The sequence below is a fragment of the Hyaena hyaena genome, unplaced genomic scaffold (genome assembly GCF_003009895.1).
Source record: "Hyaena hyaena isolate Hyena2069 unplaced genomic scaffold, ASM300989v1 scaffold_77, whole genome shotgun sequence".
NCBI lineage: Eukaryota > Metazoa > Chordata > Mammalia > Carnivora > Hyaenidae > Hyaena > Hyaena hyaena.
The window spans coordinates 3,691,301-3,709,844 of NW_024080708.1; the positions used below are offsets into that span (position 1 = coordinate 3,691,301).

The window sequence follows — 18,544 nt, forward strand, 5'->3', positions numbered from 1 at the left end:
ATGGAGATTCATGGCCTCCCACTCAATTTGTAAGCCTGAGTCAGTTCACATACCCAGAAGCCCTTGAAGGGAAAGTGAGGTACACTTGAAGGACTCTGCAATACCATAAACATGTAGTCAATGTTCTTTCTGGCCTTCCTTTTTCTTTCTAGCCAGAGAGGCCTGTGGCCATTTACCAGGGTAACCATGACTGGGCAACTGGAAATGCCCATACTTTTCAGAGATTGGACACTGATGCTGAACTCACACTTATCCAGGGTCACTTAGAATATAATGAATGTCATCCACTGGTCAGAGTCAGGGCTTATGGAGTCACAAGACAGAATTTTACACTGACTCCATCCATAGTGGGTCCAGTGGATCTGCAAATAATCACATGATTATTCCTTAGTTTATGACTGTATATTTAAAATAACTATACTCAGCAACTAACCGATCTACTGCATTTGCTCCCTGACCAGTGTAGTAAGGGCTATTTATGATAGGAAGGGCCAACTAGGGTTTCCTTTATCTGTCGATACTGTAGCCCTGGAGAAATCACAGAGATGAGTGCCCCCCAAAGATATGAATGATAGTGTGTGGTTATATGGGAGGTGGGAGAGTGATTTCTATGACATCCTCATTTAGCTTGGCTGCTTGGCTTGTGCAGAGGTATATGGGTCTTGGAGAATGATAGTTGATTATCAAAATTTAATCATTAATCCCAAACAGGATTTAAAAAAATCTTTTTAGGGGCACCTGGGTGGCTCGGTCAGTTGAGTGTCTGACTTCGGTGCAGGTCACGATCTCACACTCGTGAGTTCGAGCCCCGCGTTGGGCTCTGTGCTGACAGCTCAGAGCCTGGAGCCTACTTCGGATTCTGTCTCCCTCTCTCTCTGCCCCTCCCCCACTCGCAGTGTCTCTCTCTCTCAAAATAAAAAAACATAATAAAAAAATCTTTTTATAGGTTATTTATTTATTCTGGGAGAGACAGAGATAGTGTGAGGGAGGGGCAGAGAGAAGGAGAGAGAATCCCAAGCTGGCTCTGTACAATCAAGTGCAAGAGCCCAATGCAGGGCTTGAACTCACAAAATCCCAAGAGCAGAAACCAAGAGTCAGCCACTTAATCGACTGAGACACCCAGGTGCCCCCCCAAACTGAATTGTTTTTAAAGCTAGATATATCATAAGAAACTGCAGAACACTGGGAAAGACGAAGATCTTAAAAGCAGCTATAAAGGAAGGACATTACTTGCAGAGGAAGACAAGCAGAATTAGAAGGTAGGAAATCTATTGCTTGATACTTCTGGAATAGGGGAAAAATGTAGTTCTGATAACAGAAATGGAAGTGCAGTATAATATGAGAGGATTTTAAGCCAAGGAATGTAGCTACCAGGATAATTTGCATGTGTTGAAGGATCCAGTGCTACAGAGCTCCCAGTGTCACATGTATCAATCTTACTTTAAATAGCCACAGAAATGGATTCTGGCTGGTAAAAGCAGAAAAAAAGACTTTATTGAACTGGTAAGCTCATGGATCCAATAATAAGCGTCCACCCCCAGAAGGAGGAATAAAGTCTGGGCATCCGAAAGCACTTTAAGTCCCACCTCAGGACCAGAGTGTTAACGTGAAGATGGCACCATTGCCACCAGAATGTATTCTCCACTTTCCATCCTGCTCTGCGATACATTAAGAAATTCCAGGTAGAAGCACCGCATTAACTAATCCTCGGTCACGTGTCCACATGAGGTAGGGATTCTGGGAAGATAAATATCTGGTCTTTTACATGGTGGGTAGAAAACATGAGTGGTTGTTGGGCGGGAAGAGGGTGTGACTATAAACAACATGAGGGAGTTTTGAGGGGCGATGGAACTGTTCTGTATTCCAACTGTGGTGATGGTTATAGAAATATATACCTGTTTTAATATTCATAGAAGTGTACAGCAAAAATAAGTTAATGTATTGTAGGATAATTAAATAAAACATAACTATGGCCTCATGACTATTTGTAGAAATGAGGACTACATTAGCTATCACAGTTTCTCTCTTTCTCTTTAAGGTACACAATTATATATAACAATCAGTTTATTTCCCTACTTTTCCTTTACTGTTTTATATAAGGTGAGTTTGATGGTAATTAACTTTTTTTTAGTTCACATGTTACAGGATATCAAGATGGGATTGGGAATGAATTAGGACAAGTGGAGATCATTCATCCGTGGATCCAAGGTAACCAACAGAAACTCAAATCTTCCCTTAGGTAAGAGGATTAATGTATTTTTGTTTTTATGAAGATTTATGTTATGACAGGCAGCAGCCTGCCATTGAGGCTATTAGCTGTTATGTAGGAGTATGGGAAGGGTATCATGCATGGTAAAAGAGGGAGATAGCAGAGATAGGTACTTGTAGTAGACGGACTCCATGGTGCAGCCCCTATGATCCCTGCTTCTTGGTGTACATGCCACTGTGTAATCTTCTCCCCTTGAGAGTGGGTAGGACCTGTGACTTGTCTTTAACCAACAGAATAGGAGATGAGACTGTATCACTGTGAGATTACATTATAGAAGATATTGTCTTGTTCTAGAGACAATCCTTACTAGATTTATGAAGTGGCCATTTTGGGGAAGCCCACACGGCAAGGAACCTTTGGGCAGCCTGAAGAAGGTGAGGGCAGCTGCTAGGAACTGAGTGAAGCCTCTAGTAACTGAGGACGGCCTCTAGCTGACTACCAGTAAGAAGCTGGGGCTTCCAGACCTATAACCATAAGGAAATAAATTTTGCCAAAAGCCTAAGTGAGCACAGAAGTCAATTCTTCCCCAGTTGAGCTTCTACAGGAGAACCAGCTTAGTTGATTCCTTGGCTGCAGCCTTGTGAGAGCCTAAACCCAGTGCCCAGCTAAGCTGAGCCCAGAGTTCTAACCCACTAAAACGGTGAGATAATAAACAAATACAGTGCTCAATGTCCATTCTAGCCTCTCAGTGTGCTTTCCTGTACTGCAGAGGCTAAAAAGCTAAGAGTATTTTCCAGATTCCCTTGCGACTAGGATTCTGGATATATTACAGGCCAATCAGATGCATACTCAGAGACTTGAATGGCAGAAGGGAGGTAAAGGCTATACTTGCTTCTGCCATTTCTGCTGGTAAACATAGTTGTGAAGATGTTTTCTTGCTCTATTGCAATTTAGTCACTAGCTTTTCGGTGGTGAGAGGTGGGATACTTGGCATCTCTTTAAGATGCTGGTGTAAATCATAGCAGGCGGAGCATGGATCTGTAAGTAGCAGCTTTAGTGTTGGTTTTTCATCATGGTAGCAGGAAGTAACAGTTTCCTAATTGTAGAAGAATTAGCAACTCCCTTGGTGGCCTGTTTCTATGGTATAGTTTTTGAAGTTGTTCTTGAAAGCTCAATTTAGATCAGTCCCTTGATAATTCTCTAAGCCACTTAATGTATGGTAATCTTTTCCTCCTTAACTAATTAGAGTGAATTCTGTTCTCTGCAACCTAACCTTAATAAAGGATAGAAGTCTTCAAGTGATAGCCGAGTTAAGTATAAACAAAAATACATCACAATAAATAACAGTGATTTCTTTAAGCAAATAATTTTCATGTTTACTGTAATGATTTGTGACATTTTTATAAAGACAAGTAAAGCCACCTCATCACATATTTAATTTAATGTATAAAGTATAATGCAGCGGTTCAGTTTAGCACAACTACGTAAGATTTTTAATATTAAGAACTCATTTTCTTAACAAGGTAACAGTTATAAAACTATGTGTTCATCTTATTTCTCCTGTAGACTCAGAAAATAAATGTTTGCCTTTTTAACTTGCATTTATAATCATTTTACAATTCAAAAATCTAAGTATTCAATTTCAATTAATATAGGCTAAAATACAATACCTTTTAATCTTCAATATTTTGGTTTTAAAATCATATCAAATATTAACATATGCTCTTAGAAAGTATCTTTTTTGTAAATATAACTGACAAAATATTCAACAAAGTATGTGCAACAGTGCCTTTGTATATAAGCATAGAGCCTTATGTCTTTCTAGAGTTTACATAGTATAATTTAACAATCATTGCAAAATAGCAGGTATATGATAGTTTACATATAAATTCTAAAATTTGAACACGTTTAAGCAAATCATTTTTCAGAAAAGGCATAGATGCTTATTTACCAACTCTATCCTTAAGTGGCAATTTTCTTGAAAAGGTTGACCACATCATTTTAAAGATAACACTAGTAAGTATCTGGCCAAGCCCAATTTATGAAATTTTCAAAGGGTCAACATAAAATTCTTGAATCTCTTTGAAAATAACATATTCTGTGGTGATGAAACCCTTTGTGTTAGGCCTTGTTCACAGTGGACTCTTGTCAAAGGCTGACTATACTAATTCCTTTCCAGAAAGGGAGAACGTCTTGGGTTACTCTAAAGAATTTCTGCCCTTTCATTGTTTCACATCTGAAAAGTCAAACAGCTTAAAAACCAAAGCCTTTTGTGAAGAAAGAAGCTCCACTGGATAACTTCTTCCCAAAATTTCCCAAGTTGATTTAATAAATTGCTCTTGTCAAAAACAGCACAGAGGATTGAACAAGTACAGTTTGCTTGTCTTTTTTTCTTTAAAGTGCTAACAAAGCCCATTATCTCTAAATGGACTTTCATTGTAATGACTGAAATATAAGCAGCATAAAATATTGAAATTACACATCTAAGACAGATAGATGATAAAAACTTTTTAAACAGACACCAGCAATTACCTTAACTATCTTTACACACAGATATACTTTATGAACTTGGCAGACTAATACAGTAATTCAGTCTATCTAATGTAGCTTAAAACATGAGTGGTGAAAATTCAAAATCTAAAGCTAGAACCAAAGCAGTCACAAGCTACTCTGAGCCAAATGCCACAAACAGCAGTGCTCAGAAGAATTTCAAGTAATTGCTCAGTCTAATGAGACACCTATATAGTTAACTGAATTGTTTCTTAACCCTTCTGAAGAGACTGGCTTTATCTGGCTGAAAATTAAATCCAATATTTCTTTTTATATGAGCCCAGAATTTTGGACTTGTTCTTGACTTGTTTTTATTAGTCAGCAGCTGCTGAACTGCTCAGGTAGGAAGAATGTACAAGTTACTAAAAAAAAATTTATTATTAGAAAACCGAATGAGATTAACTTCAAAAAGTTAGTATTGTTTCAGTCAGATAACTTGAAAATGAGGTCCCCATATGGTAATAATCACTTAGATTATTAAGGCTATAGATCTAAGAGCCTGGATTTCTAAACCACTGTAATAGGACTGAGGCAATTTGGAAAGTAGGATTTATTGGATGACGTGTCAGCATCACTAACACTCAAATGTAATATTACATTTTCAAAATCATCACTAATTCATATGTAAACAGCAGCACAAACTAGTAACTTTCTTATTAAAAGTGATATGGTAGTGCCCTCTGGTGGTAACATTTAGCATATTCCCCTAATATTGCATATCACGTGAACTATAAAAAGTTTGTAATGGAGAATACCAAAAATTAGAATTACCACAAAGAAATGAATCATTGTGCGTCCGCATATCTTTTTTTAAACCTTCAAACAAATTGGTAACAAGATAAATCCCTGATCCCTATTCCCAAGAATTAAGCTGACAGCTACGGAAATCTTAGTAAACTTGTCTATGACAGGCAATTCCTGTTAAAAGAGATTTACATCTTGGTTCTAAAACTTAACTGAGAGGTTTTTGCATTTTCTAGTTTCACTTTTACATCTATGGGTTTCTCAAAAAACCTCACCAAAGCCGGTTCATTCAACAAAGACGCAAGAATCTGTTCAAATGCAAATGACCACTGAGGTTCTTCCCTCAGAGAGGAGGGATCTTTCTTCAAGTGGCTCTCTGTTTTCCCCTCACAGGGTCCTCCAGAAGCACAGACTGTACCAGAGAATTCTTTGGCTGATGCTGTAGGGCTATGTAGTTTCCTTCCAACTTCTTCCATCCTGAGCAAAAGGCTAGTTACAACAGCAATAGCTTGATATAACGACTCTTCTTCAGGGTCCCCATGAAATAAGTTATACAGGGTCTTTGAAAACTGAATGAATTGTGACTGAAAGACACAAGTTAGAAATACCACATTCGATACTACATTTAGCAAAAAGAAAGAGAACTTAGAAGTAAACAAGTCTCTTTTTTGGAATTTGTTCTATTTAACCTTCACCACAGAGGTTACAAAAACGAATGATTAATCCCAAATAAATCTTGGTCCTAGAAAGATGGAACAAAATTCCATTTAAGTTTTTCTCATTTGCTGCCTAATAGCAGTACATTATATATGTATATTATATATATAATAATTCTTGGGCAACTTACCTACCAGCATTCCCTCAATGTTAGGTGGTTCTTAAATAGGCAAATTCCCCCTATTTCCCCACATATGAATTGTTCATTCATTAAGCAATCTTTTCTTTAAAATGTTATTTATTTATTTTTGAGAGAGACATCGAGCAGAGAGGGCAGAGACGGAAATCCCAAGCAGGCTCCATGTTGTCAGCACAGAGCTCAATGAGCAGTTTGAACCCATGAACATGACTTGAGCTGAAACCAAGAGTGGGACACTTAACCGACTGAGCCATCTGGATGCTCCAACCAATCTTGTTTTTAAAGTTTATTTATTTATTGTGAGAGGGAGAGAGGGAGAGAGAGGGAGGGAGAGAGGGAGAGGGACAGGGAGAGAGAGAGAGAGAGACAGAGACAGAGCACGCAATAGCATGCGCACAAGTGGGGGAGGGGCAGAGGAAGAGAAAGAATCCCCAGCAGGCTTCATGCTCAGCATGCAGAAAAAGCTTCACACAGGGCTCAATCTCACAACTGTGAGATCATGACCTGAGCTGCTGAAATCAAGAATCGGATGTCTGACTGAGCCACCCAGGTACCCCTCATTAACCAATCTTAACAAAAGAATAAGTTTTCCTTGATCTCTCCAAAGGGCTAGAGTGGGCAGCTCAAGTAGGACAACAAATTATGGAAGAATGTTTTGGGAACTATCTAGTAGTACAAGATAGTGCTACGGAGCCCGTTTAGACATGTTTCTCTTTATTATTATTATTATTCTTTTTTAACATTTATTTTTGAGAGAGAGACAGAGTACAAGTGGGGGAGGGGCAGAGAGAGGGAGACACAGAATTCAAAGCAGGCTGCAGGCTCTGAGCTTTCAGCCCAGAGTCCGATATGGGGCTTGAACCCATGAACCAGGAGATCATGACCCAAACATGTTTCTCTTTAAGGGCTGAGATCGGACCCAACTAGGGAAATAAACTGGTTTGTTTGTTAGTTGCCCCTAGATAATCCATAGACGTTCCTAAAAGATATTTGTCAATTAAAAAGAAAAACTGATTCTAACACAAGAGTTCTATAAGTCAATCATCCTACTAGAAAAGTTTATCTAAATAAAAAGCAAATACAGGGGCACCTGGGTGGCTCAGTCGGTTAAGTGGCGAACTTCAGCTCAGGTCATGATCCTGCAGTGTGTGGGTTTGAGGCCCATGTCGGGCTCTGTGCTGACAGCTCAGAGCCTGGAGCCTGCATCAGGTTCTGTGTCTCCCTCTCTTTCTCTGCCCCTCCCCCATTTGCGCTCTGTCTCTGTCTTTCAAAAATGAATAAATGTTAAAAAATTTTTTAAAACGCAAATACAAAGAATATACTTAATGAAAATAAACAGTACCAAACTTTTAAGTTTTATTTTTCTTCCTTAGTCTGTAATACTATTTATAAAAAATTTTTAGAATAAATATCATACAGATTTATTTTAAAAAGTACTTATTTAGCTACCAAATTACTCAGTCCATGAGGAATACTGTTATTTGACAGTTCTTATCTTGGTAATGTTCTGGGAATCTTCAGTATATAAACCAAAAGATTGATATTTATAGAACATAAGAACATAAACTGACTGAACAGTGTTTAACAAAGAGACAGATTTAGAACTGTGTCAAGTAGTAGTCATTAGTATTGTTTGAGCAGGTTCAAATACAAGATCATAAGACACAAGTGTGTGACCTATTTTATTAACTTCTTATTCTTAGTACCTAGCATCGGGTGTGTCATCTAGTAGGCACTAAAAAAAAATGTTTTCTGAATAAATGAACACTTCTAATAAAGTTGGAAATAGAAAACACTGAAATATATGTTTATACACACATCTTTTCTGTAGTCACACATGTCACAGCAGAGGAACTATTCTGAAACTAAAGTGTTTACATAGAAACACTTCAATTTTAACATAGAAAATCATTTTGGGGCATCTGGGTGGCTCAGTTGGTTAAGGATCTGACTCCTGATTTAGGCTCATGTCATGATCTCCCTGTGGGATTGAGTCCCATGTAAGGCTCTGGGCTGTCAGCTGTCAGCACAAAGGCTACTTGGGATTCTCTCTCTGCCCCTCTCTCATTTGTGTGTGCCTTCTCTCTCTCAAAATAAATAAATAAACATTAAAAAAACAGAAAATCATTTAAAAATTTGTTCCTACTCTTCTGTGCTCATCTGAAACTTAGAGATGATACACAGATTATTTAACTATTTTTGTAATAGCATGTTAGCAATTTTAGAGCTGGATACCCCCATATTCATAAAAAAAGACCTAGATTTTTTTTTCTTTGACAATACCATACCTGATTCATTCTTGGTAAATCCTTAATGCTTTCTTCTTTTTTGGAAAGCTCATCTTGCCATTGACTTAGATATGCTTGAATATCAACTTTTCCTTTGCCTGAATGAGTGGAATAAAACCATTTGATAGTGAACAGCTCACTGTATCTCCCCAATCTCAGAAGGAATAACTATGCTTGGAAGATATTTCATTGAGATATAAGATTTCACCATTAATAACTCAGGAAATTACCTGAATGTACCTTTTATTTCATCCACTGCCTTTCAGAATATGTTCTCCATATTAAACTAAAACTGTTACTTTGGGAAGGCTGGGGACTAGGGAAGATGTGAAGAGAGATGAAGACGGATGCATTTTTAGATTAAATAGTACACCCTGGATTGATGACATACATTTCATGTAGATGTTCTCACACATACTATTAAGTTTAAAATAGCTTCTATATGATGTTCCTAATATGCATATTCTGAAGTGTTCTATGGTGGCTTTTCTCAAAAAAATTGAAAACACTACTTAACCATTCATTCCTTTGAAGAGTTTGATAACGATAATGTGATCATTAATAAGTTAAGATTCACTGGAAGACTAGGTAGATATACCGAACAACCTAGGGAAGGTGTCATATTTAAATAGATCTTTGGAAATTCATTATTTTTTAACTAAATGTTACTCAAAAACATAAAAAGAATGATGGATTTTTAGAATGCACTTGACAGCCTTGATCGAAATCTTAAATGTGCTTTTTCTTTGACATAGCATTTTTATACTTCTATGAGTTTATCCTAGCCTAAAGAAATATGTATAAAAGTATCCTATAATGTAAGTATAAAATGTCTGTTGCAACACAGTTTGCAATACAATAACTGGAAACAACCTAAATGTCCATCAATATTGGGTTAGTTATTTAATTATGGTACCATCCAATCAAATGATGGAATACTCTATACCCATTAAAAATAAGACAGACTCAAATGTATTGACATGAAAAGATGTCCATGATATAACACAAAATTGAAAAAGCAAATTGTAGAGCAGTATTTATAGAATGTTTCTTTTTTTAATAAAAGAGAGACATCTATATGTCTTTGTATATACATAGAAACAAGTCTCAAAAGGATACAGAACAAAATGTTTTCACATTTACTTCAGGGTAGAGTTTAGTGGGGATATAAAGACTTCTGTTTAAATTTCTTTTGGAAGAATTATCTATTACTCTTGTAATTAGAAGTAAATATTTTCAAAACAGTAAAATTAAATGAATATGGGTCATTTACTATAACTTCCGAGACTTAAATATCAAGACAACAAAGATTAAATTGTTAAACTAACACAAAAAGAGTGAAAAATCTCTCAGGACAAATCAACAGCCTTTAAAGGGAATCCACTTTGTGTCTTTGCCACTAACTATTCACAAAAACAGTAACTTAAACTAAATGATATTCCTTAATCATAGTACCTTTTTCAGGGCTCTTTTTTAGTGATTCTGCTTCCTTTACATTTGTAGGCTGGGAAACTAGAGGAAAGGAAAACAATTGAATTTTTAAAAAATATTTAATAAGTAAATACCTTTTGAAAGTAAAAGAATATTTTATATAAAGAGGCACATGTTATTTTCTTCAATTTAGGAAACCAATATTAGCTGTCATGACCTCCTATCATCAGAACACAAAGTATTCAAGAGATTTTATAATTGAAAGAACACTGGGGAGAATCTGTATGAAAAAAAATCCTAGAAATATACCACATTTAACAAATATTTATTTATGGGTGGTATTTTCTTCCTTGTGACCTACTTCAAACTAAACTGTATTACTTTTTATTATTAGGGGAAAAAAGGATGCTGGAAGTCAGGAGACTGAGCTACAGTCCTGATTGTAGCAGCAACTCATTGTGAAATCTTGCACAAGTCACTTCTCCTTTCTGGGCCTCAGTACCCTTATCTATATAATTAAGGGATTTGAGTAGATGACTTTTAAGGTCTCTTCAAATTTAATGTTCAAATGCTTAACATATAGCAACTATAAACATATATTAATCAGAACTTATCCCTCTGTAAGACACTCATGTTTATGAAAAAGAAGCAAAGGACACAAAAATAAGCACATAACACTTCCAAATTATGTCTTGGAGACAGACTCATCCCTGTCTCCTACACCTATGGTGATTTATAATAAGTATTCACTGTTTGAATAATAGCTATGACCTTCAATCATCAGAGATTTCTATTGTCTCCACTGTATTTAACAAGGCATGAAAAATGGTCTGATACTGCAACATAAGTAGAAACAAAACGCATTTTCTTTCTAATCCTCCAGTAGAATAAACATTCTCCAAATGAAAATTGAAAACATACTTTAATCAGTCAAATATTTTGGGGGTACTTACCATGCATTTAGCACTGTGGTAAGTGTTATGGTTGCACAAAGGAAATATAAAGTATAATTAACTCAAATTTTACTAATGATAGCTGGGTAAAAAAAAAAAATACTTAAGCCAGGAAGATCTTTGAGTGACTAATCGTCAAAACAGACACATTAAAAAAAAATTTTTATGTGTTTTTTTTTTTATTTCTGAGAAAGAGACAGACAGACAGACAGCGTGAGCAGGGAAGGGTCAGAGAGAGAGGGAGATACAGAATCTGAAGCAGGCCCCAGGCTCTGAGCCAGCCATCAGCACAGAGCCTGACATGGAGCTCGAACCCACAAACCGTGAGATCACGACCTGAGCCAAAGTTGGACATTTAACCGACTGAGCCACCCACGCGCCCCCAGACACATTTTTAACAGATATTTACCATGAAGCTGACTGAAATAAAGTAAGTCTTCCTTTGAAAGTTCATCTCCTTTTGAAGGGTCCTTAGATTTCACTTCAGTATAAGCTGAAAACAGATAACCCAAATCAATTTACTAACAATAAGGGACAGCAGTGGGTCCTATAATGGGGTCAAGTAAATCTGGGGGCAGTTAAACAAAAGGTCTCAGTAAGAAAGACGTGAAGAAATGTGGAAGTGACACGACTCTACAGCAAATAAGAGGAAGTTCTTATCACTTTGAATTCTATTAGTTCTCCTACTTGACTTATAATAGTTTTCTGAGAGCCATTACAAGTTGAATAAGAAAATCTGGCATTTTGAAATCTCTGAAAATGTGACCTCATTTAAAATCTTCAATAATAAGGCAAACATGAAGCTGAGTGCTGTAACAGATACACAGTGGTTTTTCTTTGTATTTTTGATCCTTCTACTGAAAGTATATTTATTCCATGGCAACATTAGACATTCTACTAGTAATTTGACTTGACTATGTAAAGTCTTTCATAATTAAATTATTAGGTGGTTTTTCTTTGGTGTTTAATGCTCTGCTTGTGATATGAGTGTGTAAAGGGTAAGAGATGGCTTTTAGATTTTTGGTCTGGTAAAGAATGGTTCCTGGCTATCCTGGTAAGACTCGAATAAATCCTAGGTGTAGCTTTAGACAAATTATGAGGTGCTGTTTGCTTGTGTGAATTACTCTTTCTAAACTAAATGGTACTCTTGCAATGTTCCTTTAACTTAAAACCTAAGACTATTTTCCCAAAATATGGATCAGGACTGGGAAAGCCAGACTCTTAAAATCAGTGGAAAACACTGAAGTAAACTAGAATGGTATGGTAACATTAGGGGAATATTGCAGAATAGAAAGAAACCTGAGATTTGGGATCAGATCTCAGTTTGAATCTTAGCACGCAATTTATTAGCTATGTGATATCTGGCCAAAAATTTAATTTTTCTGAGCCTTAGTTTCTTTATTATCTAAATTGGAAGGGTAGTACTTCTCAGGGATATTGTGAGAATTAAGTAAAAAAACACATGTAAAGTAAACGCCTCAACAGAGCAAGTGTTCAATAAATGGCAGCTTTTATTTTGCTTCCTTTTCCAAATGTTTAATATCCTTGCTGCCTAGTTTCTTTTTTTTTTTTTTGAATAATCTTTAGTATCCCACAGATTTGGCTATTTGTCTGAAGTTAAATTCTACTCCCCGATAACAACATCACATGTCAGTATTATGCCAATATTCAAATGATAGGTAGTTCTTGCACAAAAACTATCATTAAGTTGACCAATAACTGAAAGGAAGCTTGTGGACCCATCTGTTACATAGAATGTCTTCTATAGATTTCACTGTAACTACCTATCAGCAAAAGTACTAGAAATATGATCCATGGGCCGGGCCACAATGAGGCAGTGACCTTATCTCATATTGAAAATTACATTATTTATTAAAATTAAATGTCTACCATTATGCTTGTTAAAATGGAATCAACTGGGGCACCTGGGTGGTTCATTCAGTTAAGCACCCGACTGTTGATTCCATGCCGAGCATGGAGCCTGCTTAAGATTCTCTCCCTCTGTCACTCCCCTGTTTGCTCTCTGCCTTGCTCTCAAAAAAAACCCCCAAAACCCCCCAAAAAACCAGAATCAATTCCCGTACATCATTAAAGATTGTTAAACTCTTACCTGGAGGAATATGCAGCTTAAAAAGCAGCTTAAGCTTATCAGTGAAACTTCCATTGTACATTATATCTGTTCAATGAAATTAAATTACAAATAATCATGTTTTCAAAGAAGATTCAATCAATTCCAGCAACAAACATTAATTAAGATACAGATATTAGCCAGTAATAAGGATTCAGAAACTTTCTGTTACTTAAGCAACATTTAAACAATCAACCAGTCAGCCAGATTCTCTCTTGCAAGCATGTAAGTAAAATATCCTTTATTAGAAGGAAAAATGCTCTCCTGCTGATTTCCCTTCTCCCAACCCAAATTTTCTTTTTTCTTTTGAATGAGGCCTTATGCCTCATTTGAGCAGAGAACTCTTCTTCAAGGGGCAATCCCTGAACTATGTTGGGGTGTCTGGAAAAGCAAAGGAACAATGTAACTGGTGAATTATCTACAGGCACAGTATGTTTGTTGGATATTTCTCTACCACTTTTCTAGGTTATGTGGTTGGATTTTTACTGAGGGGGAAACTCCTCCTGAAGCCTCCATGTGCCTAAGTGGGGCAAGGTAGGGATATTTTCTTCCCTCATGCTAACCTTTAAATCAACTATATCCAACAGCTTGCTTTTCTGAGAAGGTTGGGTCAAAATAAGACCAATGTACCTAGATTTAGCAAAAGGTCCACTTATTACTAAAGCTATTGATAATATAACTCAGGTTGATAAAATCTGACTAAACTGGCAATAATAGGCAATACTAAGTATTTCTAGAGGTACCTTTATTTTGCTTTAAAAAAGAAAATTATTGGGGGCACCTGGGTGTCTCAGTCGGTTGAGCATTCAACTTAGGCTCAGATCACAATCTCATGGTTTGTGAGTTCAAGCCTGGCATTGGGCTCGCTGCTGTCAGTGCAGAGCCTGCTTCAGATCCTCTGTCCCCCTTTCTCTGACCCTCCCCTGCTCATGTACTCTCCAAAATAAATAAAACTATTAAAAAAAAGAAAATTACTGGACATCATCCTACCAATTGCAGAGGAGAATTCTTTGAAGTTTATAAGGCAGTCAGAGTTTTCATCCAACAATCTGAATGTCCATAAGGCTAGTGAGTCTTTGTTTGCAGAATGAGCCCAGGGACTCAACAAGTGATACAACACTCTAAACTGCTGGCAGTCAATCTGATACTGTTCCAAATATGGCAGACTGGGGTCATGGTACTTCAATACTGGACAACCCAAACACCAATAATAAGAAAAAAACAGCTCTTTCTATTAAAAACAAATAAAAAGAGGAGAGTCATTAAATCATAAAAAGTAATTTTATAAAATTACTGTCTTTTAAGCATGTCTACTAAAACAATTAAAGATAAAATATTTAAAAGTGGTTGTGGTAAAATTTTGCTTAAGAAGCATTACTTTTCACTAGAAGAAAAACAACAGTACCTTAAAGATGATATAAAGTTCATCCAATTCATGAAGGCTCAATTTCACATCTTGTGATATAACACGTAACTTAAAAAGATTAAAAGCAATTTATAATTTAATACTTCAGTATTGAAATTCTCCTCAAATCCATTTAGAAATTTCCCTCTGCTAGAATAAAATAACTTTATTCTAACTTTTTAAAAGAACAACTAAGGTAAATGTACGAATTCTGCCCTTTAAAAAGGTTGTACATAGGCTACAGTTCAATTCTACTGATATGTACTTTGATCTTCATCCCTTCATAGCCAGAGATCACTGCCAAAGGACATCCACTTAATATCTATAAATATAAGTAACAGTATTCTAAGTCTCATTCCATATATTCCTCTCTTGTCACATAAACAATCTGTCAAGTCATCAAGTGGGGTTGTCATTAAGCACTTCAAAGACCCTGGGAGAGATGTGCATTCCCTCTCTGTGCCAAAAACACAATCCAAGAAGTAATAAGCTTAGAAAATATGTAATTTTATCCTACTCCATGAAGAACAAGCACCAATAGTACAACAATTTTGGTATTTATGAAATTTAAAAGAGTAAAGATAAAGGATAGAACTAATAAAATAGTGGAAATGAAAGACAACCCAGTACACTCAATAAATAAAACAAAATTGTGGGGATGAGCACTGGGTGTTATGTGGAAACTAATTTGACAATAAACTATTTGTAAAAAAAATAAATAAATAAAAAGCATCAATAAACATTAAAAAAAATAAAATAAATAAATAAAACAAAAAGTTGGTTAATTTAAAAAAAAGTAAAATAGACAAATATCCAGCAGGTGTGATAAAAGAAATCACAAATGAACATCACCAAGACGTAAAATGATAATATAAACATAGGTATAGAGGTCATTAAAAGTGTCCAGCACAGAGGAGGTAGCATTAAATATCTACTGAATGAATTCTATAAGCTTTATATCAATATATCTGAAAGTATAGATGAATTGAATAATTCTCTAGGAAAAAAATAAGTTACCAAAATTAACCCAGAAAGAGCAAATTCTGAAGAGACAAAACTGTAAAGGTAATAAAAAGTCTGTCATCTACCAAAAGGCAACAGATCCAAATGGCTTTATAGGCTCAATTCCTGAAACTTTCAAGTAATTGATAATTCCTGTGTGATCTAAACTATTCCAGAGCATATTAAAATTAAATTTATTCCAAAATTCATTCTATGAAATGAGCGCAACTCTGATATGAAAACTAAAGTTAGCACACACACAGAAAGAAAACTGTAACCCAATGTTACTTTAACATAGATGTAAAGAACATAGCTAAACTATTTAGCAAAATTATCAAAGCAGAATATTAAAATAACACAACATGACCAAATAAGATTCATTTCAAAAATCCAACAGAAGAATATTAAGAATTCCTTAATATAACTTACTACATTAACAAAGCAGAAAAATATATAAATATATGGAAAAATCTTTTGATCAAAGTTAACAATATAAACTCAACATACGGAAAAAATCTTTTGATCAAAGTTAACTCAAATATTAATTTTTAAAAAATGTCTGAACCTGAATGTATCAGTAAGGCTCCAGGTTAACAGGAGTACAGCTGACCCTTGAACGTGGCGGGTTTAGGGACCCTGACCCCCTGTGTAGTCAAAAACTGACATATAATTTTTGACTCCCCCAAAACTTAATTACCAATAGCCCACTGTTGACTGGAAGTCTTACCAAAAACATAAAACAGTGGATTAACACATATTTTGTATGTTATATATATTATATACTGTGTTCTCACAATAAAGTAAACCAGAGAAAATAAAATATTAAGGAAATCATAAAGAGAAAATACATTTATTGTATTGTACTGTATTCATAAAAAAAAAAAGGTTAATGTGTAAGTGGACCTGCATAATACAAACCTATGATGTTCAAGGGTCAACTGTACTTAAGTTTTGGGGAAGTCAAAAGTTACATGTGGATTTTCAAGTGCACAAAGAATTGGGGCCCTTAACCTCTGCACTGTTCAGGGTCAGCTGTATAGCATGTCCATACTATGGTATACTATTCAGTATGTTAAGAAAAGTGAGGTAGATCTATATGTACTGATATGCAATAACTATGATATATTTCTCAGTGAAAAAAGTTGCAGAAAAAAGTAACTGGTATGATCTCATTTAAAAAACTGTATCAACGCCCCCCCCCCCCACATTTATATATACAAGCACATACTAAAACGATCTGGGAGGATATATGCCAAATAATTTTAATACTGGTTACTCTACCCCAATTTAGAAAGAGCCCAAACATCTATGTGGTATAAGATGTAGTATACACGCGCGCACACACGCGCGCACACACACACACATACACACACACAAATGGAATACTACTCACTAATAGAAAAGAATGAAATCTTGCTATTTGCAACAATGTGGATGGAATTAGAGGGTAGAATGCTAAGTCAGTCAGAGTAAGAGATCATCTGATTTCACTCATACGTGGAATTTAAGAAACAAAACAGATGAACATAGGGGAAGGGAAAGAACTTTTAGTTTTTTGCATTTCTGTTATGTTTAAGTTATTAACAGTGAACACGTATTTTAAGTTAATATATAAAGCCCAAAACAAGGGGGCTCTACGCTGACGATGTCACAGTAACATCACTGAATTATTTGAAAGCTAAACCTAGAATCTTCAGAAATGTTCATCTTCCCAGACTGCTATCTCTGAGGACATGGCCTTTAAGCAAATAGGTTTACAGAAACAATACATGCTTATGATAAAAGCTCAAACATTACAGAAGGATATATATAGCAAAGTAAAACTCTCCCTCTTCCAACCAGCAATCTATTAATCCTATTCACCAGAAACAACTAATATTAACAACTTCTTAAGTACCCATCCAAATATTAAAAAGGAGAATATTTAAAAACACAGTTTTATAGCTTTTTTTACCTTGTCTTAGGTTTCCAAGGATAACAAAATATATTAGCAACAATAACTACTATGTAGGTCAGCTGTTCTTACTGATGAAGCACATCACAAATACATTATGCTTAAATGCCTGTATCAGAGCATTCAATATTAAAGGTCAAATAAGAAAACATTTTGGAGAAATCAACATAATTCAACTAGAAGAAAATAACTTACTTCCTCTCAAACAAATTTACAGTAAGCTAAGCTGTGGCAAGAATCTAGCTCAAAAGTTTAGTTATATTCATTTTCATCACATGGAATGTTAATTTTTTAAAGGAAGTTGGAAAAAATGTTACTCCAATTGGCTTCCCACCCATAGGGCAGATACTCACCACATTCTGCTTTGTCGTTTCCTCTAGGGTCTGTATGACATACAACCTATTTCGACAGCGTAAGCTGTGTATATCTTCATAGCGAATATTACCATATTTCTGCAAAAAAAAATGATTTCAGCAGATACTCATTCATAATAAATATCTACTTTTCTTACACTTTAATTTCATCCGACTCAATTCTCTATTTCTAGCTATTTTCCTAACGTTCAGTGGTTATGCAAATTTTCACCTCCCACATGTCAGTTCTATTTATTTACTGGAGAGAATTCCATCTACTATGCATCTAGACTAAGTACAAGAACATTGGAAAAATTCTTAGTTTCTGAGAATTTTCACCTTTTTATATGGTGATAGATACTTATAAGTGGTGAAAGCAAGTGAGAATCATTTCATTTAAAGAATAGCAAACTGAAGCCAGTGAGGCTATATGACCAAGGAAGAGTTCATAGAACTCATTTTTATATAATGGAACACTACTCAGCCATAAAAACAAAGAAATATTGCCATCTGCAACACCTGGATGGACCCTGAGGGTATTATGCTAGGTGAAATAGGTCAGATAAAGACAAATACCATATGATTTCACTTATAAGTGGAATCTAATAAACATAACCCAAACTCACAGATGCAGAGAATAGAGCAGTAGTTGCCAGAGTAGAGGGAAGTCG

The 18,544-nt window shown here is 35.6% G+C and overlaps 1 protein-coding gene across 1 annotated transcript in view; it reads right to left on the reverse strand.

Annotated features, from left to right (window-relative positions):
* Positions 1–3,633: 3,633 nt before the first annotated feature.
* The window catches only part of TBC1D8B (TBC1 domain family member 8B), a 63,756-nt gene continuing 48,845 nt past the window's right edge, over positions 3,634–18,544 (reverse strand). Inside the window, exons 14-21 of the mRNA XM_039233476.1 lie at positions 17,874–17,972; positions 14,565–14,633; positions 14,150–14,390; positions 13,142–13,207; positions 11,441–11,524; positions 10,103–10,159; positions 8,648–8,745; positions 3,634–6,087 (exon numbers count right to left, since the gene is read on the reverse strand). Coding sequence (XP_039089407.1) covers positions 5,692–6,087; positions 8,648–8,745; positions 10,103–10,159; positions 11,441–11,524; positions 13,142–13,207; positions 14,150–14,390; positions 14,565–14,633; positions 17,874–17,972 — 1,110 coding nt within the window. The 3' untranslated portion in view covers positions 3,634–5,691. The remainder of the gene's footprint in view (positions 6,088–8,647; positions 8,746–10,102; positions 10,160–11,440; positions 11,525–13,141; positions 13,208–14,149; positions 14,391–14,564; positions 14,634–17,873; positions 17,973–18,544) is intronic.